Source organism: Anarhichas minor, unplaced genomic scaffold, assembly GCF_050575085.1.
Source record: "Anarhichas minor isolate MPS153535 unplaced genomic scaffold, ASM5057508v1 ptg000007l, whole genome shotgun sequence".
NCBI lineage: Eukaryota > Metazoa > Chordata > Actinopteri > Perciformes > Anarhichadidae > Anarhichas > Anarhichas minor.
In genome coordinates, this window is record NW_027466453.1 from 106,443 (window position 1) to 132,500 (window position 26,058).

Sequence of the window (26,058 nt, forward strand, 5' to 3'; positions counted from 1 at the left end):
TCTTTGGCTTGTTGACTAAACGCTAGCAAGTGCTAATACATTAGCATTGCTAGCGTAGTGTCCCGCTCCTAGAATCTCCTCTGGGGGCTAGTGTCCCAGTGCTACAATGACATAGCAGCTCAGCTGGACACAGATTGTGTTAACACGGTCCATCGTTGGGCCATTGGCAGTGGATGCAGTGAAATAACACTCGTATGTGCATCAAGTGTTTCCAGTAGATTTAGAGAGCTGTCCGTTCATGGACGTTGCTTTATCGTGCATTCATACCGAACGTGACGCAAAGTCTTTGCTCGGCGCAATTACAAACAATGTCAATGTCACTTGAGCGAGAAATTTGTGTGACGCTGTGACGCAGAAGCCTATCAGCGCTGAGATTCTCCTCCTGTCTGCGGGCACCAGAGCATCCAGAGCTCCATCTCATATTTGTCCAAAGATTGGACAAAACTATGTGTATAAATGTAGGGCAGGGCCGAGATCCTTCTTGTGGCACTGGCACTCTGTGGCACTCAGCGGCAGTCTGTGGCACTTCAGCGGCAAGCGTCAGCTGTGGCAGGCGAGCGGTACTAGTTCGGCAACCGTCAAGAAGCTGCGGAGCTGAGGCGGCGGAGCCACATTTCCTGAGAACACACATTGTTGTTACAACAGGTCAGCTTCCGTAAATCAGTTTTATGATTTTAGTTGAGTCACCGGAGCCACCTGTTCTCTGTATGCATCCTTAGAGTAATTACGTTGTACTTTTTTGTTTCTCATTAATTTTATTTAAGTATGATTTTGCTGGTTTTGCAACAAAAGGGAGCATACACTCTTTCCAAATTATTACTTTTATAGTCATTTACAACAATTGGCTAAAATAATGAAAATAAATCATCCGTTTTATTATCATTTAAAAGTATATATATATATATATATATATATATATATAAAAAAATTTAAAATTAAAAACCATAAAATGTCCAATCCAAAAATACATGTCTGAAAATATCTTCACTCTTCCTCTGCTTGTATGTATATGTATGTCAGTAGGCCAGAGAGTGCCGCACGGTGCCAGAGGGTGCCAGAGAGTGCCGCAGGGTGCCAGAGGGTGCCGCAGGGTGCCAGAGAGTGCCGCAGGGTGCCGCCAGCCGTCAGAGGAGTGTGCCCCCCTGGTCCGTATATGTTTTGATAGTCTGTTCTATGGTTTATTTGTTTTTTCTTTTGAAGAGCAACGCAAAGTAAAACAGGTAATCCGGAAGTAAGAATATGTCAAAATAAAAGTGAAGGTAATAGAATGACCGTATGCAAGAAAATGGTTCGTCTATGATGCAAGCACATACCAGGGTAACACTAGAAGAAAAATAAATAAATATGAATAAATAAACGTGGGCTGATGGGAGTATGTTAACAATAGTTGACTACATGCGATTTAATATTCATTTATTCATGTACACAGCAAGAATCAAGTTTTCGATTAATCTGTGGATTGTTTGATGCAATACAGTTTGTAATATAGTTTAATCAAAGTCATTTTTGTGTGTGCAGAGTTGTTGCTATTTATTCTTCCACTGTATTGTGCTGCTGCTTGAGTGAACGCAGAGCATAGTGTTTACCATTTCTACCACTACATGGCAGTATACATGTATTTAAACCATAGATTTGTTATATTTACCGGTGTCTTTGTTAATTGTGTTATTGATACAGATGTATTTAATGCAGGTTATTTAATCTGATATTTGATGTTGATGGTTAATTTGCAACCTAGTTGTATACATCATGTATTTACTTGTTATTTTTATGTAATAGAAAAGTGAGCATGTGTAGCATAATTCAGCTTTCTGATATCTTTTTAACTTTTTGAACTGCAGCAATGTAACTTTTATGATTTTTTCAGCCCTTTTCTGACTTTATAATGGGTGTGTATTGCGCAGCTTAGAGTGCGTGATGTCACCGCTAGAGTGAAGAGCAGCTTGATTTGTGTTTTGCCACTGTGTCCACAATCTTCACTCTTCATGCATAATTTGTGGATGTAAAAGTAGCTAATCTTGTCCTTGTCGTAGACAAATGACTGTGGAATCCCACAGATTTACACATTTGACACAGAAGCCTGTAATTGAGAGGAAAACCAACTTTCTGCTCCATAGAGACCAATGTTAAATTTTGCTTCAAAAACATCTTCCACGGAACACGGTACCCCATTTCTAGATCGCCAGTTAAGCCACATTTTTTACATTACAGACACAATTTTTACACGATCTGTTCTTCAACTCATCCTTCCTCTCATTTATTAATATCGGAGCAATAGGAGCTACGGTTATGGGAGTTTTGAGGATTTGTTTGAGAGGTGTTTCCCTGTTTTATCTACATGAAAAGGCTGCAAGGACACAGGTGTTTCTGATTAAGCTAATTAGTGATGTTGATAAACACAGACTCACAGACACACACGCACTCTATCTCTGTATCTCTCTTTCTCTCTCTCTCTCTCATACAGTCATTCAGGTCTTAGAGCTTTTTACAGGACTCCCCCCCCCCCCCCCCCCCCGACACTCATTTTAAAATAAAAGCCCCACAGAGTGAAATATAACTGAAATGCTTGTGATGAAGCCTCTCATTTTAGTGTCAAACATTATGATTCTGTCTCCTCTCCCCCTCTCTCACCCACCCAGTCCCACCCTTTCAAAATAAAAGCCCCACAAATACAAGATTCAATCCAAGAGTATGAATCTAAAATGCAGAAAAGAGAGTAGCGCCATCTCAATTGAACCTGAATGACACTACCAGTAACATTGGCGTGTGTATATATTGCGATTTCTTCGGGCAGTAGAAGCCACACTGTCAAAATTTCTTTAGGAATTTTCTAGTTTATATATATATATATATATATATATATATATATATATATATATATATATATATTCAAGAAGCCTAGTATTAACAACGTCTGTGTAGTCAACAACTGTCAAATCAAATAAAGAAAGTACACATCAATTATAATTTAACAATTATTATTCTCACTTTTCAAATTTAACTGGATGGATTATAAATAATACATAGAAATACATAAATAAATGTTCTTCTCATTTTCAGGGCTGGATTAAAGAATAACTGACATAACAGAAAGCTTTTGAAAAATGTGCATCTCAAGATAAAGTAATTCATTTTAGAGAAATTAATTTCACTGAATTGTCCTGCAGCTTTAAATTCACTTCATTCAGTGTGAAGTGATGTCAATAAAAAAGCCACAATATTATATTTTTGTCATCTAAAAAGATAAATCAGTGAGCATGGACTTTATGTGTGGTTATTAAACCACTTGTTTCAGCTCTATTCACACCATTGTTGGACAGTGAACTAATGTGTTATGATTCTGATCATATTGGGCTCTTAGGTTTATTTTCTGTGTCTTCATTTCAGATGTGAGTGGGTGCGTTTGTTCAAAAGAGTTGTGCTTTGTCTCGTAGTGCGCTTCATTTGCCGCTTTTATCAATAGTTACGGTTTCTGAACATATGAGACATGCTGGATTTAACTGCCTGTGGGAAGAATTAACATAAGAGTCTGTTCATTCTTGCTTAAAAATTCTATTCTCTCTGAACACGTTTCTCTTTTTGGAGAACGTCATGTGAGATAACACACAGAGGCACTGAGACACACGCACATACACTCCTCTCCCTCTATCTCTCTGTCTGTCTCTCTCTCTCTCTGTGTGTGTCTCTCTCTCTCATACAGTCATTCAGGTCTTAGAGACTTTTATAGGACCCCCCCCCCCCCCCATTTTAAAATAAAAGCCGCACACACATGATTTAGAGATATACGTGATGCAGCTCAGCCAATCAAATATGGGTATTCTGATAAGTTTCCTGATTCGAGTGACATTTACACACACCGCGACACAAGAGGGCGAGACGAGGAAAGACATGGCAGAGCAGGACAATAGTCATGTAAGCTGTAAAAGATAAAACATAGGACAATCTCCAAATGAGAAAAATTGCCAGAGAGATCAGAGTCTCTCTCTCTCTCTCTCTCTCTCTCTCTACACGTCCACACATGATATTCAAGGGAAGATCATTAGACCTCCTGTCTGCCTGTCTCACTCACTCACTCAGTCCATCTGTCTGCCTGTCTCACTCACTCACTCTGTCTATCTTTCTGTCTGTCTCTCTCTCTCCCTCTCTGTGTCTCTCTCCATCATACAGTCATTCAGGTCTTAGATATTTTTTAGAGGATTTTCCCCTCTCACCCCCCCTCCCCCCATTTCAAATTAAAAGCCCCACAGAATGAATTCTAACTGGAATCGGGAAAGCCGCTGCATGCCGTGCTGTTCGTAAAGTTTATTTGGCGCTTAATAAACTTATGGATGTGTTCATTACATTACCATGGCACATATTGTATTAAAATATTCTGTGATTTTATTAAACAAATTGCTCCAGCTCCCACAATTTTTACTCTTTATACACCATTTTGGCCAAAAAGCTTGGAAATGTTGTGCTGGTCGCAGTAAAGTGCCTATGGAATCCAACAGACTTACACATTTGGCTCAAAGAGCCGCAGACCGACATGAACTCCAACCAACTGCTCCATTAGACTCCATGTTAAATCTCGCCACTAATTTCTCAAAGAATGCAGACGGTACCAGTTTTGTCTATTGCTCTGGAGCTCACATTATTAACACCACAAACATAAAAAACACATTACCGCATTTGGCAGAGTTATCTTTCTCACGGTATCCATATTTTGGCACTCAGACTCCTGCTAATTTGTTAAAAAGAGGCAGGAGTTTTGTTCAAAATCACTGATTACTGCAACGTTTCTTAATCAGTCTGCCTCTAACACCAGGTGCGTGGCTCACCATGGCAACCAGTTACACACACGCACGCAGGCTCTCGCTCTCTGTCTGTCTGTCTGTCTGCCTCACTCAGTCTCTCTCTCCTCTCTGTGTCTCTCTGTATCATACAGTCATTCAGGTCTTAGATATTTTTAGAGGACTTTTCCCCTCTCACCCCCCCCCCATTTCAAATTAAAAGCCCCACAGAATGAATTCTAACTGGAATGCTTGCGATGAAGCCTCTCATTTTAGTGTCAAACATTATGATTCTGTCTCCTCTCCCACTCACCCAGTCCCACCCTTTCAAAATAAAAGCCCCACAAATACAAGATTCAATCCAAGAGTATGAATCTAAAATGCAGAAAAGAGAGTAGCGCTATCTCAATTAAACCTGAATGACACTACACAGTAAATTCCCCAGTGTCAAATATGCATTGTCAAAGTATATGGACTCTTTCAGAGTTATTACAACAACGGCAAGAGTAATTGCTACCAATTTATCGGCCAGTGTTGGTGAAAATAATCAGTTAAACTTTTCAGTGTATAATATACAGTGTCAAAGTGCATTGACTATTTCAGAGTTATTACAACAACAGCAAGAGTAAAACGTCCCCCAGTGTTGATGTCATTGTTCCCTGCGACAAGACAGTGTTCTCTGGAAAGAACTCTGTACTCTGGTAAGCTCCGCCCCCCTCCTTCTCCTTTCAAACGGATCAGGAGTTTCACCGTGCCGCCATTATGCACTTCACGACAGACTGTGGTAAGTTTCTCTAAATCACGTATGAAACCAAATTTTGCCATTTCAGCAGAAAATAATAATTCGAATAACTTAATATTGTTGTTGAACATACACTCCAGTTGTTTTTGTGTCTTGAAATACCGAATAGCAGAGGGCTAACCTGACTGAGTTGAAAGCTAACGTTAGCTCAAATGTGCTCGTACATTAAGTTAGCTAGGCTAACTAGCTAACATCAAACGCCACAATGTGGGCAAGAGAGGTCAATGTGGAGGACTGACAGTGTTGTATTGTTTTCAATGTCCATAGATGACAGTAAAATAGCAAATACTGCGTGTGTGGGGAGTTGTGATATTATCTGGGACAAACCTTCCCTTTGAGTGCATGGGCCCTCCTACAAGGATTCACTTTAAAGCCAATTAGTTTAATTTAATCGTTTATTTTTTGTCTGTTAAACTGAATAACCACTTTTCAAAGTAACGTGAGCGTTATATTGCTGTCTACATTTATATTCAGTCATTTTTAATGTGTGTTTGACAAAAGCTAGTTAGTGTTAAATTTAACTTCAGTGTTGTCTCAGAATGAATTGTGTTGTAGGTCATAATGTCATTTCACTTTTGCTGTTTTTACAGGTGCCATCATGTGATTAAAATAAAAATCGGCGTTTCACAGTTGGAAAAATCTGCGTTGGCCAAGAAACCTGGTGGAGACCATAATGCCAAGGAACACAACTGGACGAAAGGTGACTGAACCTCTGGGGTAATTTAGATATCTCTTCTTCAAGCACATCTGTTCTTCTTCACTTGTGGGAAAGATATATATATATATATTTATTTTAGGGCTGTACTCAACTCAGAACTGTGTCTGTTAAATTGGATGTGGCTGTTCAATACGAAGAATTGTTTGTTTGTACAATTTCTGCCAGCAAGACTCGAGTCACTTGTATTTTCCTATGATTTTTCTGCATTTACTGTGGTTAAAATAGTTGTTATTAAACTTAGAGACAACTTTCTATCATCTGCCAAGATACTAATAAATTCCAAACAAGACCTTTACAATAGAGTCATGAGGGTTGTCACTTTAAAATATTGTATCTGTAACTATATGTTTTAATAAGCTCCAGCCCTATTTGTAGGCCTCTGCTCGAAAATGGCATACCCACACTAAAGTGACCATAGTTCTGTAACTACAAGGTCTATTTTAATCATTTTTGTTGATATAATCAGATCACAAGACTTGTGAGATTGTTCAGATGGGTAATATTGTGTATATGTTGCTGGTTAATATAGTAATGAAGACATTACACAGCTCAAATTGAAAATAATCAGGTTCGCCTGAAAAAAAAACACTTTTATTGATATAAGGTTGTTGAAACAATGCAGATATCTCCCTAAAAACTCTCCCAAATCATAGCACAACCGATCAGTAGTTGCTGAATAAAGGTTAAAGTGGGATAAAGTGAAGAATAAGAGGCTTTAGTAGAGAGCGGTCAAGCGAGGTTATCATTTTCGAACCAGCTGTTGCAGCTCTTACATTGTACTTTTATATACTATATATTTCACTTTTTTATCACTCATATTATTCAATACATCCAAATACAGCTGTTAGGAATCATTTTGAGATTCCTAACATCATCAGAGCCTGTTTCTGGCTGTCATCTATAGGATTTTCTCAGTTCATGTGTGTGTATGGGACTGTAGGTCAGCCTATCATCGGTCGATTTCAGTCAATAAGCCCTCCTTCGACGCGTCAGAATCTCAGGAAGGCGTGTGTCGAATTTGGTGTTGATTGACAGAAGTTTCAGCCAGTAAAGTTGCAAGAAGTGCCGCGTCTCCGTAAATTTCTGCTCGCCGGAAGTTTGACCGCTCGCCCATGCTGGATTGACCGCTCTTATTCTGGAAACAGCTCGGAAGTAAACAGGATGCAGTTAGCAACAATGACTCCAGCTTTGAAACGGATAATCTGCGACGTTATTGTACTCATTTTTCATAAAACTTGGCCAACAACCCACGATTTTTTTCGGCGGAGGGCAGTATGATGGTACGTTTGACCACTCACAGCTTCGTAGTGCTCCCACGGAGAGAAAAACCGAAGTTATTTACGCGTTTGGCCACGTGTGCTAATGCTATCAAATGTATTGCATGGCTTGGTAGCCGCTAGCATCAGGGTGCAAATATTGATTTGCGGTACTCATAACGGCGATTTCTGGCCAGGATTTCATGCTTTTATGCCACGTTTTCTAGATGCTTATATTAGTAGTCTATAGTTGTGTTTGGAGTGTGTAAGAAGTGACTTATATGATAGTGTTGCCCATACGTTGCTGTTTAATCCGGAAAAAAACTGGACCAATCCACAATATTACCGAAGAATAAGGCTATTTTTAGAACAATATTTTCAGGGGTTCTGAGCCAGAGAGCTTGGGGGCGTGGAGCTTAAGAGGGGAATACCAAATTTGAGTGCAGTTAGATTTACACCATGAGCAGATAAATTGAAATAAGGTAGAAATCTGTGAATCTCTCCTTTAAAAATGTAATTCAAACACCTGCTGGTATAGAAGACTATCTGTGGCAAATCAAAAATCCAATATTAAATCTAACTGTAGTCAAATTTGATATAACATATAGTTACAGAATTAGTATTTCAAATAAAAAATGACAACCCTATGAATTTAGTTTTTCTCAGTTTTCCCAGCAGCAGTACAATGCCTGGAGGCAGCAGATAATCAGAATATTTAAAGCCAAAATAACATCCCAACTCTTTCAGTGGCCAATCAGATCTTAGTTTGAATTGCTTGGTAGATTACAGATGATAGCGGAGTTTGTTCTAAGGTGAAAAGGACTTGAATTGTACTCGGATGTGTGTATCCTCCAAATGCACTGTAAACACACAGTTTTCAGTGTTTACAGACATTAAGATTGTACTATTCTAAATATACCATGTCTTTTAAGAACAATGTCTTTTTTCCATCTTTGAAACTGAAAGTGAGGTTTAATTGTTGTACAATGTAGCACAAATGGGAGTTACACTTGCATCTCTAAACTGATAATGAAAAATTGTATGCAAACTAAATGTTTTTATTTTTAATAAATTGTTATATGGATATAATGGTGTTTGTTGTTTTTTCCCCTGCAAACATTTTTAGTTTTATTGTTTGAAGTGTTAGCTGACATGGTAAAGTAGAAAATGCAAAACTCTTAAGTGTTCTGTTGAAGAGTTAAAAAGGAGGAAATTGAAAATAAGGTGTTGGGTAAGAATTACACTAAGAGAGTAAATATGTTTTAACACTGCAGGAGTCAGTTAAACATCAACACTGTATTTGGAGTAATTTCTTAATCAACACTTGGTGTCAAGTAGGTCCAACACTCATGAAGAGTAACTTAATTAGAGTTAATTTTGATTAACACTCAAAAAGACCTAGTGTCAAATTTAAATAACACTACGAGTGTTATTTACATCATAGTGTCAAATTTGAGTAACACTTCTCAGTGTAGTGTAGTGTAAAATATGAACTCTAACCAGAGTTAAATTGACTCTAAAAATGTAACACTATGTCCAGTGTAGCTTTAACACTCTGTAGATAGGGACCATATGTTCACTGAATCAGTGTTAAAATTGACTCTTTAAGTGTTTCATTGACACTGTCGATTTTACTGTGTACCGGTAACATTGGCGTGTGTATATACTGTATATTGCGATTTCGTCGGGCAGTAGAAGCCACGCTGTCAAAATTTCTTTAGGAATTTTCTAGCTATTATTATTATTAAGCCCGATGGATTACAATCAGTGTGCTTTGGCACAGGCAGTTTTACTGCCTTTGTGCCACAAAGCCACACTGAATTACTTCAGTTTTATTGCCATTGAGATATAGAAAGTTTGACTCTAGAATATTCAAAAAATTTATAATCCCTCTGACTGCTGGCGGCACCCTCTGGCACTCTCTGGCACCCTGCGGCACTCTCTGGCACCCTTAAATTAAAATTTTTTATATATATATATATATATATATATATATATATATATATATATATATATATATATATATATATATACTTTTAAATGATAATAAAACGGATGATTTATTTTCATTATTTTAGCCGATTGTTGTGAATTACTATAAAAGTAATAATTTGGAAAGAGTGTATTATGTTCCCTTTTGTTGCAAAACCAGCAAAATCATACTTAAATAAAATGAATGAGAAACAAAAAAGTACAACGTAATTACTCTAAGGATGCATACAGAGAACGGGTGGCTCCGGTGACTCAACTAAAATCATAAAACTGATTTACGGAAGCTGACCTGTTGTAACAACAATGTGTGTTCTCAGGAAATGTCTCAGGAAATGTGGCTCCGTCCCCTCAGCTCCGCCGCTTCTTGACGGGTGCCGAACTAGTACCGCTCGCCTGCCACAGCTGACGCTTGCCGCTGAAGTGCCACAGACTATAGCATGGATGATGTGTGACGTATAGCGTGGATGATGTGTGACGTATAGCGTGGATGATGTGTGACGTATAGCGGTGGATGATGTGTGACGTATAGCGTGGATGATGTGTGACGTATAGCGTGGATGATGTGTGACGTATAGCGGTGGATGATGTGTGACGTATAGCGGTGGATGATGTGTGACGTATAGCGGTGGATGATGTGTGACGTATAGCGGTGGATGATGTGTGACGTATAGCGGTGGATGATGTGTGACGTATAGCGTGGATGATGTGTGACGTATTGCGGTGGATGATGTGTGACGTATAGCGGTGGATGATGTGTGACGTATAGCGGTGGATGATGTGTGACGTATTGCGGTGGATGATGTGTGACGTATTGCGGTGGATGATGTGTGACGTATTGCGGTGGATGATGTGTGACGCATAGCGGTGGATGATGTGTGACATATAGCGGTGGATGATGTGTGACGCATAGCGGTGGATGTGTGATTCAAACGGTTATGTTGAGCTGGTAAACAGTGTTTGATGGCCACAAACCACCGTAAGAACCCTACGGTGTGTGGTGTATTCTCCCTGTCTTCTACTGTAACTCTGCTCTGTGTGATGGAAGCGTTTCAAAGCTCTACTGTCTCAGCTGACAGTGTAGTATGTTAATAGCATCGAACCTGTAGCATAGCATACACGGAGCTGGTGGCTCATTGTAACACAGCACTCCTGTAGCCCAGCTATGTCCTCCATCATAATCACAAGCTGTTACGTGTCTGAGAGCAGGTTACACGGTCGGTGTGTGTGAGCACGGGCCCGGCGGCTCGCCCCTCTCTTACCATGGCCTCCATCGACTCCCAGCTCTTGGTCTCAGATCCTGACAGGAGGAAATTTTTGGAATTTCCTCTGAAATTCACCTTCAGGTTGATGTATAAGTCCATGGCGCTGCCCGTCCTCGCCTTAACGCATATTACACACGACGGACACGGAGCGCTTTGCCCAACCGACGGAGGTTCAATGGGTTAATCTCGCAAATTCGCTCCACTGTGATTTATCAGAGGGGGGGGGGGGGGGGGGGCGTATTCTGTGTTTACATCAGCGTCCTGGGCACGCCCACTCTGCACCACGTGTCCGGAACAAAATGGACACTTCCGCTTTGTGCGGAAAGACTAAAAACAGCGCACGAGCCGAGACGAGCCGCTGGAGGACGCGAGAGCATCGCCTGTGATCACATTCAGCAGCTTACTGCACATCTGTTTCTTTATGCTCAGCTACAAAACTATAACATAAATATAACAATGTTCTTTACAATACAATTATAATAATTCACTGCATTAAGGTCCATGCACGAAGTATAATTCATGTTCCACTGTTCACCTTGTATAATGAACTATGTCAGTTTAGGGGTATTAATAATCTCATTGCTCTACTTGTGTTCATGTAAATGCTCACTGGGACGTGTGAGGTCGTTGTTCACAGCCGATGCTGTGTCTTGTCTGTGTTATTGTCGCATTGAATGAACACATGCACCAAAACGTCAGCTTGTTCCATTATCAGTGTATAGACAGAGACACTGTACACATGAAAAACAAAATGAAGTTGTGCAATCACGTTATGAGAGAAATATTAGATCTGCTGGTTCTATGACCTCAGTATGTGTCAAAGCTTCATGCTATATAGTCATTTAAAATGATCAATGCACTGTAACAGGTTCTGGGTTTCATTAAACAACTTTCAATGAACAATGAAGTGCTCCTGAACAAACTCTCCTTTTCATATTCACATCCTGTAATAAAAAGTACTAATATCACGCTGTGAAGAACCTCTGTTACAGGTAAGAGTCCTGCATTGGATATATTACGTAAGTAAAAGAAAGAATAATCAGGAAAGCTTTCAGGAAACTCTTAAAGTATTAAAAGTAAAAGTTTTATAGTATATACTTTGTTTAGTATTGTCTGTTTGAAAATGAGTAAAAAATTGCACATCTTCTAAATTTGGAAGTGAGGTCACAATTTAATTTTAGCCAAATATCACAAATAATATTTTATTAAATGTATGATTGTATTATTTATTTTATTAAAGTCTGTACATTATATGACATGTCATCATTCACCCATTCATACACTGATGACAGGGGCTACCATGCAAGGTACCACCTGCCCAATGTTAGTTAGTTGATGGGCAATGTTAAACATTCAGACACCGTCGGCACAGCTAGGAGCAATTTGGGGTTAAGTGTCTTACCCGAGGACACATCGACATGGACTAGTGGAGCCGGGAATCATCCGAGCTCGGCAGCTTCTTGACGGGTGCCGAACTAGTGTCGCTCGCCTGATGTGGCACCTGACTGCCGCTGACTGCCACAGAGGTGGCGCTGACTGCCACAGAGGTGCCAGTGCCACAAGAAGGATCTCGCTGTCTCTCGGATTTCCCCCCTCGTCTCTTGTCTTGTCCGTGAATACTCCGTTGTGTCCTGTAAATTTCCTGTGTTGATTTAATTTCATTAAATACCTGCTTCACGCTACTCTGTCTGGCCTGCATTTGAGTCGTCCACCACACCCCGTGACAACACGACCTACTTTCCATGATACTTTTATAAAACATGATACATTTTTAAAGTGAACTAAGTTACCCAACAATATATAAAGTTGATCATTTCTTTCACCTGCAGAGCATGCTACATTGTAAATGTTGATGAATCAGTATTAATAATCCCAGAATAATATAAATATGATATAAAACTTTGAAATGAGCCAATCTGCATGATAAGTTCTTATTTTGAGTTATTGTGCTGATAATACTTCAAAATCTGAGTTTCTTCACTTTCTTCAACAATTCTTTGAGGTGAATAATTTGACAATGAACAGACCAGAGGAAATATGTTTCCGTAAAGTTTAGGGAGATAATAAAATCCTGAGTGTTTAACTTGTACTGTGTTAAACTGAGCTAATCAGCTAGCTGTTAGAGGAGGTTACCTTATTGTTCACTGACGGTTGAGCTCGCTAACTAGCTTTGAGTAAAGTGCTTTCCTTCCAGGAGAAAGTGAGTGGTTCACACGGTGGAGTGAGTGAACACGTTCTATGGAGCCTCACCGGATGTTCCGTCTCTGCATAAATCAGATCGTTTAATCATGACGTTATAGCCCACGTTCATTTGACTATTGCGAGCTGGCGTCACGGGGTCACGCCACCTAGTTGCTGGCACGTAATTAGTATGAGATATGTTTATTATGATCACCTGTTATGACATGGGTAACATTAACACATGTTTGTAATATTGTGTCATGCATGCCCAGCCTGCATGGCCGGACAATATAGCATGAATTAATATCAATCAGAACACAAAGAGCAAAACAACTGACTGAATGAATGGTTGCAGCATGGTTTAATGATTGTATTTGGTTTAGAAGTTTTACATTTTTTCCCTTATACCAATGAATCATTTTTAATGTCTTCTTCTAAACTTGCACCACATCCTCAGACATCACAGTAAAAATGTACAATTATTGCAGTGAACAAGTGCTACTTCAGTCCCAGTAGAGCCACCTCAGGATAAATTAGACAAACAACCACACACACCCATCCCTTCAGTTCATCCCGCGAGCATTGAACACATCACACATTGGCAATAATCAACATTGCCTCTCTATACATGGCATTATATCTGCATGTGATTCCAAACACAACAGAGACATCCTTCATTTCCCCTCTCCCTCCTGCAAGCACTCCCTCCTATTGGTCAGTGGGGTCTGGTGGCCACTGTTATGTGAAGCGGGGGGGATGTAGGGGCCGTTGTTGGTACATGGACTGCTATCTGGAAGAAGTACATCTGAAAAAAAATGAAAAAATGTACTATTCCCTTAAGGTTAAATGTGTACAACTGATAGGCCTCATCCTTGTAGCGTACTTACCTTACAGCCAATAGCTAGCAGTGTGTGCAAAACCACTATGGTCACAACTGTAGCCACTGACATCACCTTGGTGTCATCACGGACAACAGGCCAGAAGGTGAGGACCAGGACGGAGCCAGAGATCACCATGGCAAACAGGATCAGTGTCCAGCGCAGCCACTCAAATGGAATGATCCACAGAACCTGGAAATGACAGAGTTACATGTTGGTCAGTGATGTATCAGTGTGCTTTCAGACCGAACATGTTTGGTTCATTTCAATCAAATTTGGTTTATTTAGGCTGATGTGAAACCTGCTAATCAAACTCTCTTGCAGACTAAACAACTGGACCATGTCTGCCTGAAAAGAGGGGTCCCAGTCAGCTTCCAAGAGTCCGCAAGGAATGGACCAACTCCAGGATGAGTATATGTGATTTTGACATGAATTCAAACTACTGTACGATTAAATTCACCTAAAGATAGTGAAGTGTTAGGTCTGTATAAGAGATGTCTAGCCCAATGTATAGCCTGTGTAAGATCCCTTGGTACCATGGATCTGATAGATGGGCCAGATATTGAACAACCAAATATTGGATATAGATCCATGTTGTGCTCCTCTGGCACGACTGGCCTAAGACAATGTGAAACTAAATGAAACCTCTACACTGAAATCAGGCAAAATAGTTTCGTTAATTGTTCTTGCGGTTCAATTTTTGTGGACGCATTACGATACATTACTATAAGGTCCACTTCGCAACTTGCCTGATATCAGGGAGATATCAACTCGTTACACTGTTTCTATCTTCAGTGCCTCCACTCTAATCGACTGCCACAAGGGGGGTTGGGGGTTCGATTGTACCTAACCAATCACTAGAGGCCAACGTATCAGCCCAAATCTAATGTCATTTTAAGTGGAGTTGTCGGGCTTTATTATATTTAATGGAGAAACCGCTGTTTCATTTCCCGATGCCAGACTAATCAGTCCACTTGGTGGAGTGGTTGAATACAAAGGTCTGGACCAAGGCACCTTAGTAACTGAATGGGGCTGTCAATCATATGACACAATCTATTTCAACAGGTGGAGTTTTTTCCCCAGTCGTCATGGAATTGTAGATGTTCAAATTTAAACTTCTTTGAGCACTTAAAGGGCTTCATGCTCTGGACGAAGATGAAGAAGTAGAGACAGAAAGAAAAGGGCAGACTGATGTTATAAATAGTGTTTCTGTTCTTTCAATCACTGAGGACGACTGTTGCAGCAAAGAGAGGCTTTGCTGGATCACAAAATACATTAATATATAATAATGATATTTGCGCCTGCACTTCTCTATGTTTACTCTTCTGAATATGCTTTTTACCAGGCTGAGAGATAGCAAGTTGTTGGGGTAATTTAGAATTAGTTTTTTACCCTTGTGTCATCTTTACACTGAAGTTTAATGCCAATTGACATGGTGCTCTATCCTGGGATATGTGTCAGTGTAAAGACAGCTTATTGTGACCCTGACATCCATCAGTCAAACTCAGGAGAGAGTAAAGGACTCACCGAGGTGGGGATATAGATGAAGAGAGAGTAGCCGTAGACACACACCGTCTCCAGAAAGGAATAGCCCCCGACCTGCCTCTCAGCCCCTTGCCGCCAGGTCAGAAAACCCCATAAACCAATCGGCACCAGCCAGGCGTACATGAAGATCACAACTGCTGCTATGGTCACTGTTCGCGAAAAGCAGGACAAATAAAGCAGACTCAGCATGACTCAGTAAAACGAAGACAGACTATTCAGGTGAGTTAAAGACCCTGTGGATGACTGACCTCTGTGGAACTGTGGTCTGTAGTGGTAGGAGGGGTTTCCCATCTCACTGAGGAAGGTGGACAAGTTCCCACTGATCACTACTGAGAACACCAGCGTAACACAGATCCAGAATGGTCCTACAGACACACACACACACACACACACACACACACACACACACACACACACACACACACACACACACACACACACACACACACACACACACACACACACACACACACACACACACACACACACACACACACACACACACACACACACACTTTACTATACATGAAGACCTTTAGTGACTGCTTTCATTTCCTAACAACCAACCTTCCAAACTAACCGTCAGCACCAAATGCCTACTGTAACCATGTAAATCTCATTCCAGCCTAAATCAGAGTCCTAAACTGGCCCTTTAAAGACGGAAGAAACAAAAAAAGTTGTGGAGGATTTTCTCTGCCTTTTGATTATTCTGAGCATACCAGTCTGTTATGAAACAACTGACATTTATATCACCTTATTTCCCGGGAATTCTTACAAAATCTAAACCTTTTCCGCAGGAAAGATTTAGAGAAGAAATTTGAGCATTTTATCCCAGATATATAAAAACTGTTCAGAGGATAGAGAATCACAAACATAACAGAGGACGGATGTATTGTACATGATCAGGCTGTGATCATATCCCAACAGTAACAGTGTTCAGATACTTTCCTTTACTTTGTGATATAGAGAGTGTACAGTGTCTCTACTTATAGAAGTGCAGATACATCCAGAGAACCTCTCTTTCACCTTGCCTCATTACTCAACAGGAGACTGCTGCTGCGCAACATTCAGCATTCATTGTGACAGCCTATAGCTGTTGTGGTGAGCAGGAAGTTTGCAGTGGAGATGTCTGTGATAGGGTACATCCCAAGTCTCTTAATTGTCGTTTCCTTGCTCCTCGATTGAACCGGACGTTGTTCTGCGCCGCCATATTGACAGCCGTCCCAAAGCTCTTATTTCTGCTCTGAGGAGCGAGGAGGGATCTCTGAGGAGCAGTGGTGTACAGTTCTTAAGTCGTTTTTTTGAATATCTGTACTTTACTTTACTATTTATATTTCTGTTGACTTTTACTTTTACTTCACTACATTTTGCAAAGAAAACTGATACTTTTACTCCGATACATTTCCCCTGAAACCTTCGTTACTCGCTACAAAATCAAATCTATCTTTAGAAACAAAATGAATCATGAGACCAACGTCGGGGACTGTGGTGGAACACAGACTGCAAGCAAGCAGGTTTGGTGAATCAGTGGTCCTAGCTTGCAAGTTAAATCATTGGTTAATCACGTTAATGCGCAATTGCAAACAAGTGCTCTCAAAGCCGCGGTGTTTTGATTCCCAGTGATGCCCAGGATGCTATATGCTATAGCTAGCGAGACTACATGAGTAGAATTCCACTCTACGATGACTGATTTCATGACGGAAGCAGAAATGGAAGCACCTGCTACTCCCGCAACAAACGACAGTGGTGACGAAGACCAACACCCGTGGATCGCTAGCGAGTTAGTGAGCTGAGGAAGTGTTGACAGTTGTTTGGAGCCGCGAGAGCGCAGCATTAGGGGAATCCTTCCCAGCTGTGCGCAAGCTGTCTGTGAAGCTGAACACACCTCTACCTGCCTCAGCGGCCTGTGAAAGGCTGTTTAGCATCGCAGGACTAGTCTTCAGCCCAAGAAGAGCGAGACGGAATTCTCGCAATTTTGAAAACCAACTTCTTTTGAAGATGAACAGGACATTTTTCAGTTTCAAGTAATGACTGGGTTGCTGCTTTCGGTGCTGCTTTAGTATTGATCATGTTTTGATATTTGAGTCATGTTGTGGATGATCAGATGGAGTTATGATGGTAGCAGTCGCCCAATTGCAGATTCAGCTTGAGCAAAACCTTTGCCTATTGTGTTCAAATCAGGCCCATAGGAGTTCACAAGGCAGGTGTCCTTTCTCACAACACTGACCTGATGCATCAAGTGGATATTTTTTGCTGAACACAATATGATGCATTTGCCCTCTACATCCTCTAGTCGGAATGAGCATACTTATAAACGCACTGTTACAACTCCTTCATAGTGTCATATTGCTTTTCGGAGAATTATGATGATAAGTTCATAGTAGATGCAAAAGTATACTTATGTACAATATATTATGTTGAACATTGTTGCTCCTGGATGGATCACAGCCAACCCAATTATTGTCAACAGAGCTCCATGTCCTTGGGCATGGTGCCACAGCACTTAAAATAATAAACTTCATAATTCTGAGCCTTTGCTTTTTTATTAACAGCATTTACTTGTACTTTTACTTTCAATACTTAAGTACATTTAATATCAGAAAATTACTTTTGATACTTAAGTACAATAAATATCAGATACTTTAAGACTTTTACTCAAGTAGTATTGTAATAGGTGACTTTTACTGGAGTCATTTTCCAGTAAGGTATCTTTACTTTTACTCAAGTATGGCTTTTGGGTACTTTGCTGAGGAGCCATGAGCCAGGACGCACGAATAAATCAATTCCAGTGTTCAAGAGAAACAATAATCATAGTCTGGGTTATTTAATATCGACGTCACAATCTGAATTTCCAAACGTACAGACGCAAATAATTCATAAATAAGACGATCACATTCCTCCGGTAGAAATGGATCCTGATCTTATAAACAGAACACAGGACACAGTTTGTTAACAGACTACAGAGAGAAGCACCTCTACAGTGGTGATTACTGTGTTTTTATTAGTTATTAGTATTATTAGTTACTGTTATTAAGTGCAGTGATCATGTGAACAGACACAAACTTATCAAAAGTCTCTCCAGCTGTTAAAGCCGACTGACAGCTGATCCAGCTGTGATCATCAGCACCGTCATCAGAAAGAGACGTCGCTTCACGTGACACAACTGAGGAAAGGACGTCTCATGTCTCTTAAAACATATTTCCTCGTTTCCTCTCTCCTCGCATGGTTTCCTTGCGGAAAGGATGCAAGTGAGGGAAACGGGGATGCAGTTAAGAGACTTAATGTTCCCGTAGTTGTGTGTTTCTGAAAAAAGAAGACAATGACTTTCTTCAACGTCCTTTATGCTTTTACTCTCAACAACCTCCACTGGCTTCAGAAACTTGGAAGAGAAAAGACAAGCAGTCCATGCTGACCACGCATACTTCTAGTCTACACCTGGTATCTCAGCAGCTGCAGCCTACAGTTTAACTGCATACGTCACAACCCCTTAACACACAACTATAAACCCATCTACAACGTACGGCCTTTAAATCCAGAGAACATTAGGAATAATAAAAGGGAAAGTACAATATAATACATTGAACACGTCACCGCTGGCTTACCATATAGATCTGGGCTACTCCTAAGGTGGTGTTTGATAAAGTTTCTTCCAGGTAATGGCATCACTGAGCCCTTAACTCTGTCCAGTACCTGCATCACATGATGGGGTGTCAAGCAGAAGTAATCGTCATGATCAAATATGTAAATGTCTTCCTCTGAGATTGGTTTATCATTAAAAGAAAATCACATGTATGAATTGTTCATATGAACAGTGTAGTTGTAGAGAGGATGGGGTTCATACCTGCTCTGTGTCCACATTGAAGAAAGACTGATAGTACTCAAAGGTCCAGAAGCCACCAGCTGGTTTCTGTCCTCCTAACAGCTGGAAGCACACACATCTGTCAGCTGCTGTCCACTCAAAACATCAAGACTCTTTGAGAACCTGTGTCATGGTGACACAAGTCAACACACGCACCTCTGAACTCTCCTCCTGACCCTCCTCGTCCTCTGAGAGGTCTAGCTTCACATCCTCTCCTCCTCCTCCTCCCGCTGCTGCTGTAGTGATGGTGTTTGAGGCAGACGTACTGAGTGTGGAGGCCCCCGGGTCTGCAGACAACAGCTCTGCTGCCTCCTCAAACTCTAAAGACATGCATCAAGAAACACTGGGAGTTAATACTAGAGCAGGCCCAGGTCGTACACACAAACTGTTCTACTCCAGGGACCTGTACCGCCAAGTCCGTTCACCTTAGTCTGGCTCTCTCCCTCTGCACCATACAGATGTTGCTATTCATGCTCATTGTTGGTCGTTCACTAACCCTTTTTCACTTGTTTTCTATTAGGCAGACTAATTAACAGACAAACTGATTAAAACATTACGGTGGGATTGTTTGAGGTGATCCATCCCAGTGAGTCGCCTTTATTCTTTCTGTCAAAGTCACATGATCTTTGTGCAGTGATGGGACTGTCTCCAAGGTTCCTAAAACAAGCACTGCATTGATGGGCCGTGTTGTCAGAAAATATCATCTCAAACATAAGCAGTAAGCAGAAGAGCTGTTGTGAACACAGGATCAGGTAAATTTGGTAATTTCTTGTATTCAAAAGGATCCTCAGCACCCAACTCATCAGATAAATAGAACATACATACATAAGCCTTACAGACTTACAACAAACATCATGTTACGTCAACAAGTTGGCAGTGTTGTTCAGTTAGTGTTCAAATAGTCCTTCATCCTGTTTTAAAAGTATTGCATGCTTATAAAATAATGTAGTTGAAGTGTCTCTGTAGGTCACACCAAGATGAGGGTGCAAACACCTTAAAAGCACTTTCACCAAAAACGATGCAGATCTGAGGAACGATGTACATAAGCTGTCCACATGATTAAAGGTTGCACCTCCAGAAGGTTCTGGGAGTCAGTAGAGAACACAGATATAGAGGCATTTCATGCAATATGGCCTCATACAGAAGAGAGGATAAACCAGTTCCAGAGCATGATTTACTGAATCTAACATTTCCAATATTAATATGAACTTGCATGCATATAAAATATCACCATAATCCATTGCTGATAAAAGTGTTTCTTGAACTATTTGTTTCCTTGCAGCAGAAGAAAAACAGAATAGAATAGAAACCTAACTTCACAGTTTCTTCATAAGACACTTGATATGATGATTAAAAGACAATTGTCTTAAAAAAATGGTATATATATATATATGTAAGTATTTTAAGTTACAATCTGATACACACCTTTCAGCTGTCTACCGTCAGAATCATTTCAAGTCTCAGTTCACATAGATTCCTCTGAACAATAGTAAAAGCAGATTGCAGTTCTTTAATCACACTCGCTTCAGATGAAGCAGGTCGATACATAACACAATATTTCTTTATTAACAATGCTGCCTTCCTCTGTCAGGAAAACACATCCATGTTATTGTTACTCTGCTAACTCAAGTTATTCATCACGGGCATCATCCAGAGACAGCTTGTAGTTAAACACATTATCTATCAACGTCATCTCCATTCAGTCCCATGTGACATCATCCACAATCCTTGTGCATCTGGTGCAAACTTTATTTTGATATGAATATATTTAGATTATTTCCAATTTGCTTGAAAAAAAGAATATATGCATTTTGAAAGCCAGAGTTAAGCTTGAGAGACGAGACATGAGACATGGATGTGAGGAGGGAATGCCAGACGAAGAGAAAACAAGCACAGCAGCTGTACGCACATTGAAATGACAGGCTTTACCTTGGAACTGTAGATCATTAGGACTAGCCATGGCTTCAGTGATCGGACAGCAATCTCATGCGAGACCTAGAAGGAGATGAACACTTAGGTCAGATACATTCTACTAGGGTTCTAGATCTCTTTAAAGATCAAGAATCTGTTCAAGCAGCAAGCTCACATACCAAGATACTTTACGGATACAGTTCACTTTTCAGTAATGTCAAAAGTCATCGAGAGTTAGAATTGTGCCATACATTCGTCCTCTAACAGTTTAACGAGCTGACCGCAGCAGGATGTCTCTGATAGCAGCTGTGACAGCTAACGTTAGAATACGTTCACACTCGCACTCATATTTCTCATTTGTTTGAAGACATAAACGTACCTAACAGTACACGTAGGTTAATCAATTGACAGAAAGTAGTCATACACTGCTAACGCCTGTCTTTCTTAACTAGCGGCAGTGCTGTGAGGCGGTCTGCTCCATGGTTAGCCTGCTAGGTTAGCATCCTGTACACGTCATCCGTAAACAAAGCTGTCACGTGAACCATCTTCTTTTTAAAAGGTTTGTTGATTTTGTAAATATAGCATACGGTGTAATGCAAGGTTATGCAACACATCGTTATGGCTGTTCAATATAGAAATTACATATTTTCATAATGTTGTTACTAATAACAAAAAATAATATCGGTTTAAGTGACAGCAAGCGGAACCTTTGCGTAGTAGGGCTTTCTGTCGGAAGATTAAGAACGATTCACGTGTGGGGCGCCATTTTGACTGCATGTGAGTCGTCTTGTGTCAACAAGACGACTCCAGCATGTTTGTCCTGAGTGAAGGTGACCTTACTAGTGAATAAAACCAGTGGAAATGGCTTCGCTGCGTGTAGTGAGGAGGATGTGCTCCGCTGCGGCAGAAACAGTAGCAGCTCCGGTCTCAAGCAGCAGATGGGAGCGGCTGAGGAACAGTAAAGCAGGTGAGCAGCTGACGTCAGTTACTGTAAGGCTGCAGGAACACTGCACACGTTAGCTTAGTTAGTTAGCCTTAGGTACTCAGTCAATGTAAGGTTGACAGAGCACCGCTAATATTAGCTTATTTGACTGCCCAGTTCACTGGTAATGTGATGTTTGTAAAGGGACGACATGACATGAGAGGGTTCTCTCTTTATTGCGTTACTCTAGGAGCTAACGTTACTGTATTCTTGTCAGTTAGCGTTCATTTGCGAAGGCTCGTTCGTACGTAAAGCACTTGGTAGTGCTGAATATATAACATTTGTTATTATTAGGGCCCGACATAGTCGGAGCGGAGGACCTATTGTTATTCGATTGTTTATTATTATTATTATTATTAGGGCCCAAGCACCGACGTAGTCGGAGCGGAGGACCTATTATTCGATTGTTTATTAGGGCCCAAGCACCGACGTAGTCGGAGCGGAGGACCTATTGTTTTTCGATTGTTTATTATTAGGGCCCGAGCACCGACGTAGTCGGAGCGGAGGACCTATTGTTTATTATTAGGGCAGTATGCTCTTGAGACCTTGGCAGTGAAAAGTTACTCAAAGGTCAAAAAGTTATCGAACTATGTGTCCGTGGCGTGGCATCAAAAAAACACCATTCTCCGCGAAACAGGAAGTGGTTGTAACTCGGCCGTACATTGTCGAATCTGCTCCAAATCTCTCATATGTCATAACATCCTGACCCGGAATACATCTATATGATAATTTAGAATCATAGTAATAGCGCCACCTAGTGGCAACTGGAAGTTGTAAGTTGTGTACTTTGACATCCTGTTCCTCACAGATTAATCAGATCCCTCTAAAATGTTGTCAGAACAGCCTTAAGACCTTCATTGTGAAAATTGTAAGAAGTTGTTGAAGGGCGGCGACGTGGCGGCTCGGCAAATTTCGATCCTTCGCCATGAACGAATAAACTGATGTAACTCAACTCCACATCATCAGATCTTTACCAGATTGCACATGTTTGATTAGACTCCCGGCCTGAAGACATCTGCAGGCCAATTTTGAATCATAGTCATAGCGCCACCTACTGGTAACAGGAAGTTAAAGTCATTATACTTTGGCTTGTTTCTCTTAGTAGGTAAATCAAATTACTTCCACACAAATGTAAGAAGTTCATAATACCAGTTCATGAAGCTTTTGATGTTTCGTCGAACGCCGTTGCCGTGGCGATGCAGTCTTCGCCGTTAACAACGAAGTTCATTTTGAGGGGCTAAAAATGCTCGAAACATAAGCAAACTTGGCAAGCAGATTACAAGCCCAAAATTTTGTTATGGAATATGATTTTATTGGTTCAGTGGCAAGTCGGCTCAATAGCGCCCCCTACAAAATTTTGACGAAGCAGCCCTCGCAGTATGTTTGACCTAGATGTATGAAATTTGGTAGGAACATGTATCACATATGGATTTAAATAAAAGTCTCTTGGGGCCATGCTCTAAACTCAACCGGAAGTCAGCCATTTTGAATTTTTTATGAATTTCTAGTGTCGTTTTTGTCATTTCCAGGCGCTGGACTTTAACGAACTCCTCCTAGGGAATTAATCAGATCAACTTCAAATTTGGTCGGTACAGTCTAAAGACCTTTGTGATGAAAAGTTACTCAAAGCTTGTTGTTTCGTGAAAAGCTGTTGCCGTGGCGACGCATTCTTCACCATGAAAAATTAAGGTGTTTTTGAGAGGCTAGAAATGCTCGAAACATAAGCAAACTTGGCATACACATTTAAAGCCCAAAATGTAGTTATATAATATGATTTTATTGGTTCAGAGTGGCAAATCGACTCAATAACGCCCCCTACAAAATTTCAACGAAGCAGCCCTCGCTGTACGTTTCACATAGATTTACAAAATGTGGTAGGCACATGTATCACATGTGGACTTAAAATAAAGTCTCTTGGGACCATGCTCTAAACCCAATGGAAGTCAGCCATTTTGAATTTTGTATGAATTTCTCGTGTTTTTTTTCCATTTCCAGGTGCTGTACTACGAACTCCTCCTAGGGAATTAATCCGATCAGCTTAGAATTTGGTCAGAACAATCTAAAGACCGTAGCGATTAAAAGTTACTAAAAGCTTTAGGTTTCATCGAACGACGTGGATATGGTGTGACGGCCATTTTACATGGTTCACCATCATCCATCAAGCTGTTGTAACTCGACTGTACTTTGTCAAAACTGTCCCAAACTTGACATGCTTGTTGACTGTCATGGCTTTAGGACTTTTGCATGCCAATATTAACTGATTGTCATAGCGCCACCTACTGATAAGCACGGAGGTAAGCAGGATTCTATAAATACAGCGCCCCAAACACTGACTTTATTGAAAGGGTTTGTGGGCACACAATGAGAAAATAATGACTTCTCTGATCTAAATATGTGCATAGTAAGATGCTTGGAGAGCAGAAATTAGATAAAAGTGGTTGTCAAGCCACTGTTGGTGGGCATTAGCATAATTTATCTGTCCAGAGCTTCTACATGAGAATCAGATTAAACGTTATAATGAATGCTTCACACTACAATCTAAAGTTACAGAAGAACTTAAAATGAAAACAGTGTTAAATTAAAGTGTTCAAGTAACAGCAAATGGCACTACCGTTTTGTTAACTTTCATGTAAGTCCAAATACAATCAGCAGGACACTGCAGGGAGTTGAACCCCATCCCAGTAAACTGACAGTCTGTTATGTTACAAACACTGAAGCGCATTCACACACATTTATTTTCTTAATGATCTTAACAGGCTTACATTTATGATTGTATCGGAGGTACACTCAAAACATTTGAGGCTTAAGACCTGGCAACATGAGCTTGCTACGCTGCTGGTCTACGCAGGAAATATCTCACTCGTGCACGCAGAGTGTGATGGTCACAGAAATTCATGGCCGCGTCACCCAGAGTCCTGCCAGTACCAGGAAATACCGTTTAACTCGTGCACGCAGTGTATGCCGGTCACAGAAATGCATGGCCAGAGTCCTGCTAGTACCCTCGACGTGCGTGAAGTTGCGAGGGCCCGATCAATGCTGCTCGCAGCTTTAATTATTATTATTATTATTAGCTCCACAAGATGTTTATTAACAGATTCAACCTTCATTGTACAACTTGAGACTAATTGCAAACAACCTGGTGTTACGTACTGCTAGGGATGAGTATTGTTAGGATTGTATCGATATTTGTACTCTTATCGATGATCTTATCGGTTATTTTTGATTATTTTGAGGAAAAATAAATTTATAATAAAAAAAGAATAAGACATTTGTCTATTATTCTAGTATGTAACTAAATAGTCTTTGTTGAGCAATACAAAATACATTTGCAGCTAAACAATTAGCTTTTATTTATTAGCCAATTCTTCTTAATAATAATAATTATTAAAGCTGCAAGCAGCATTGATCGGGCCCTCGCAACTTCACGCACGTCGAGGGTACTGGCAGGACTCTGCCATGAATTTCTGTGACCATCACACTGCGTGCACGAGTGAGATATTTCCTGCGTAGACCTGGGCCCTGTTCCTCGTACATGGCTAACTGAGTTAGCCGGATACTTTTCAGGATAAGATTACATAGATCAGGCTTTTCGGTTCCACGAAGCAAGTTTGGCAAAATCACCATGGCAACACATCCATAAGCTTGAACCTGCTCCAGCGCAGGCTAACTGAAGGTAGCTGGATAAGCTGCCACTCCCCCGGAAGAAATGGCAGCTCCTGTCATATACGGTAGTCTAATGCGCTTGCGCATATACTGGGGGTTATACGGGAGTTCCAGAAATGCATGTAAAGTGAGACACACGGTGAACCATTAAAGCAGCTGAGCAAACTAAGAAGCCTCTATTGCATTAATGTACAGCTCCCTTCCTCAGAGATCCACTGATGAAGGAGGATATTAGTT

At 40.6% G+C, this 26,058-nt stretch overlaps 3 protein-coding genes across 6 annotated transcripts in view; 1 reads left to right on the top strand and 2 right to left on the bottom strand.

Annotated features, from left to right (window-relative positions):
• The window catches only part of nbr1b (NBR1 autophagy cargo receptor b), a 60,557-nt gene extending 49,558 nt beyond the window's left edge, over window positions 1-10,999 (bottom strand). Inside the window, exon 1 of the mRNA XM_076081771.1 lies at window positions 10,800-10,999. Within this exon, the coding sequence (XP_075937886.1) occupies window positions 10,800-10,901 (102 nt within the window). The 5' untranslated portion in view covers window positions 10,902-10,999. The remainder of the gene's footprint in view (window positions 1-10,799) is intronic.
• Window positions 11,000-13,327: 2,328 nt separating this feature from the next.
• On the bottom strand, window positions 13,328-21,709 carry yipf2 (Yip1 domain family, member 2). 4 transcript variants are annotated; one of them, XM_076081783.1, is made up of 9 exons: window positions 21,556-21,709; window positions 21,195-21,260; window positions 19,422-19,585; window positions 19,248-19,328; window positions 19,009-19,096; window positions 15,655-15,771; window positions 15,389-15,555; window positions 13,871-14,053; window positions 13,328-13,788 (listed from the first exon to the last, which is right to left on the bottom strand). In XM_076081783.1, the coding sequence occupies exons 2-9, from the start codon at window positions 21,223-21,225 to the stop codon at window positions 13,699-13,701; spliced, it is 921 nt and encodes a 306-aa protein (XP_075937898.1). In that variant the 5' UTR covers window positions 21,226-21,260; window positions 21,556-21,709; the 3' UTR covers window positions 13,328-13,698. The 4 variants fall into 4 exon arrangements, with proteins under 4 accessions (XP_075937898.1, XP_075937912.1, XP_075937907.1 ...); XM_076081797.1 differs by having other exon boundaries at window positions 21,601-21,654; XM_076081792.1 differs by lacking the exon at window positions 21,556-21,709 and adding an exon at window positions 21,356-21,489.
• Window positions 21,710-21,939: 230 nt separating this feature from the next.
• timm29 (translocase of inner mitochondrial membrane 29) overlaps window positions 21,940-26,058 on the top strand; it is a 9,720-nt gene continuing 5,601 nt past the window's right edge. Inside the window, exon 1 of the mRNA XM_076081814.1 lies at window positions 21,940-22,143. Coding sequence (XP_075937929.1) covers window positions 22,038-22,143 — 106 coding nt within the window. The 5' untranslated portion in view covers window positions 21,940-22,037. The remainder of the gene's footprint in view (window positions 22,144-26,058) is intronic.

Coding starts and splice junctions, on each gene's coding strand:
- yipf2 (XM_076081783.1), bottom strand. CDS start 21,225: ATGGCTAGTCCTAATGATCTACAGTTCCAAG. Junction 19,586..21,194: donor TAATGATCTACAGTTCCAAG/GTAAAGCCTGTC, acceptor GCATGTCTTTAG/AGTTTGAGGAGGCAGCAGAG. Junction 14,054..15,388: donor TCATCTATATCCCCACCTCG/GTGAGTCCTTTA, acceptor TGTCATTTCCAG/GTTCTGTGGATCATTCCATT.